The 3,310-nt window shown below is 30.8% G+C and overlaps 1 protein-coding gene across 1 annotated transcript; it reads left to right on the forward strand.

Annotated features, from left to right (window-relative positions):
- Positions 1-421: 421 nt before the first annotated feature.
- On the forward strand, positions 422-3,306 carry LOC111031401 (5'-nucleotidase-like; the record flags this gene model as incomplete). Its single annotated transcript, XM_022311316.1, has 4 exons — positions 422-639; positions 2,598-2,799; positions 2,953-3,150; positions 3,260-3,306. Coding segments are annotated over exons 1-4 (552 nt in total), but the record flags the coding sequence as incomplete, so codon positions are not given.
- Between the last annotated feature and the right edge of the window lie 4 nt (positions 3,307-3,310).

Raw genomic sequence — 3,310 nt, forward strand, 5'->3', positions numbered from 1 at the left:
GCATTTGACAAACTGTCCAAATACCGTCATATCATCAAAAATACCTATATGTTTTATGTGATTACCTAGCAATATCATAATATTGGTTCCATAACGGATGTCTTTTGGGGGGAGGGTCCAGAGCCTAAATGCAATTTTGCATGAACGGGGTAATCCGAAATATGTATATGTAACTGTGTCTACTAACAATAAGATCTGACAAAGGTGATTGACTTTGAAATTGACCAAGATCGGCCAGTAGATGGCGATTGATCGTGCCACCCCCAGTATATCGTATAAGACATAATAAGTGTAAAATGTTGTATAGTACAATTAAGTCAATGTTTATTATCTATTAACCTGCATCGTGTCAAATAGGCATGTTAATAGTTAGAATAGGTATAATAGTTATGGTAGGTATAAAAACGTATATTGTTATTTGTATTGCTATTGTTACAGACTTTGGGGAATCATGAGTTCGACCACGGCATTAGCGCTCTTTTGTCGTACTTGAACGGAATTCAAGACATACCCACAGTAGTATCCAACTTGAATATGGCGGCGGAACCAGAACTTAATAATTTTGTATTACCGTCAATAATATTCACCGTAAATAATACAAAAGTGGGCATCGTAGGATGTTTGACAACAGATACTCCGGTAATTATTTTATACTTATAAAGTTATATAATATGATTAACGAGTGTTTCCAATAGAAATTAATTAGGTATATAATTATAGTATATACCAATTAATCGTTGTTCAGTGATGTATATTTCTGTGTCAAATAAAGTCACTCTATATAAGTACCATAGACGTAAATAAGAAAACATGAGGCTTAAAAGGACTTAGCTCTCACTCAACATTTCTATAAGCCCTACTTAAGAGAATAGAAATAGATGCCGATAAAAAAATCAAGCGATTTATTCACGTGATTTATTCGCACATCCCAGACAACACAACACGCATATCTTGTTCAAAATGAATTAATTTTACAAGAAGTTCCTTGAAAATGTATGCCACTCCAGTCACATGGTGTTGGTCAAAATTTGGAGAAATCATTGAAGAAAAATATAAGATAATTAAGATTAATATTAAGTAACAATTTCAAATCTATTATAGAAGTGATTCAGTTTATGTAGTGTTCGATCACCTATTGGCTATAGTCGTGTCACATGGTACTTTTATAAGGTACTATTTATTTTTATAATTTGGATATTGGATATAAATTATACAACAATAATTTTCTCTGAAATTTTTAATTCGTACCATATTTTGAATTTTTAAAATTATTTAAATGAATATTTTTTGCATATAATATAATTCGAAATTAAAAATGGCAACATCAGAAAGTATACCAGTCATTAAATTGTCTCGGTGGCAAAGAGTGCTGAAACTTGGGCGACACATTTTGGCCGTTATCGCTCGTCACCTTTTCAGTTTTATTCTTCAAAATTATTATTTTTTTTCATTGAAAATAGATTATAACCAAATCTACCATTAAATTGATACTGTTTTGAATTTCGTGTCACAGATAAAATTGTTTGAGAATAGATGGGGTGTAGGATGGAGCCCCCTCTGTAATTTTGCTATTTAAACCTTTTGGACTCAACCCCTTTGCGTTTGAGAACATTATTTATGTCTATACAAAAATACCATATGAATTTGTGCCATGAATTTTTTCTACGTATTAACTAAATGTGACTCCTGGCTACGAGACCTCTGCCTCAGCAATCTCACAATATATATTATTACATATAATACACTTTAAAGTCTGTACAGAAATAATTAGTAGATTAGTGTCCCCGTCTACTATGTAAACCAGTGGTTTTCAAACTTTTATTATACACGGCACACCGTATACTTCAAAAAATTTTCTCAGCGTATTGACCATTTTTTAGATGAAAAATGCAATGCAATCGATAATTTATGGAAAAACCGCGGCACACTTAGTAAATACTCTGTTTTAAAACCACTGATGTAGACATTGGACAGTATACTGCGTCGTCTTAATATGGCGACGGATGAAATGGCTTTAAAATTCTTACCATATTTTAGGGCACTTATACTATTTTTCATTTTCACTCTTATTAGTATTGATTTATATTTTAACTTATAAAGTACCCTCTACAAAACCGATCACTTCGCCCTCACAATTCCTTTTACAGTGCTAGTATCACCGATTATTAAAACATAATATTATGTGTAATATATTATAAAATATTGTAATAATTTCATATTAAATATATAAAAATAATATTTTATATACACAATGAAATGTTAAATAACAAAATAATATACAATACGGGATTATCATAATACTTAATATGTTGTATGCTCATATAGATACCTACGATATTAATATATCGAAAGCAGATAGCCAAGCTAATTGGAAAATTTTGGCTTCGAATAAAATAATCACACTAATCTGTTACTATATGAATTTACGTCTTCGCCATAATAATAATACTACAATATGCATGTTTCATTCTACTATTAATCTCTAATCGCTATATGTACAAAACCCTCTAAATATAAGTATAATTCTATAATTCTATAAGCGATAACCAAGACTGATGAATTATTATTTTCATAATATAATTTAAAACATGTTTAAGACCATATCCAATTCCGGAGGCGTTGAATTTTTCGATGAAGTAGAGTCTTTGAAGAAAGAAACTAAAAAGTTACTCGAAAACGATGTTCATATAATTATTTGCCTTAGCCATAGTGGCATCGAAAAAGATAAAGTAATTGCCAAGGAAGTAGAAGACATCGATATAATTATCGGGGGACATTCACATACATTTTTGTATTCGGGTAAGCATTTTTAGTAAACGAATAGAATACTACAAGTCAAACGTGTATAGACTATAGGTATTACATCATCTATAAATGCAAATGAAAATAATGTGTGCAGTTCGTAACAAAACTACATATCCAAAAATTACATATCAAAAACTTCTGTTATAGACACTCCACCCAGTATTGAAAAACCATATGGACCGTATCCACTATACGTGACGAATGTTAAAAATAAGGCCGTGCCAATATTACAGGCATACGCAAATACCAAATACGTGGGCAAAGTTGTTTTAAAATTTGACTCTAACGGTGACATAGTTAATATCGATGGTTCGCCAACGTTATTAAATCATGAAATAAAACAAGGTTAGTATTCTGTTTTTTTTTTTTTTTTGAAATTAAAGGTTTCACGAGGGATTTTAAACTTTAAAAAAAATACAGTTATACATTATAACTTTAACCAATGCCGATGTAGATCCAAAAATGTTGGCTGTGGTCGATCAATGGAAACCACAGGTAACTAAGA

Source organism: Myzus persicae, unplaced genomic scaffold (assembly GCF_001856785.1).
Source record: "Myzus persicae strain clone G006 unplaced genomic scaffold, MPER_G0061.0, whole genome shotgun sequence".
In the NCBI taxonomy this organism is placed as follows: Eukaryota; Metazoa; Arthropoda; class Insecta; order Hemiptera; family Aphididae; genus Myzus; species Myzus persicae.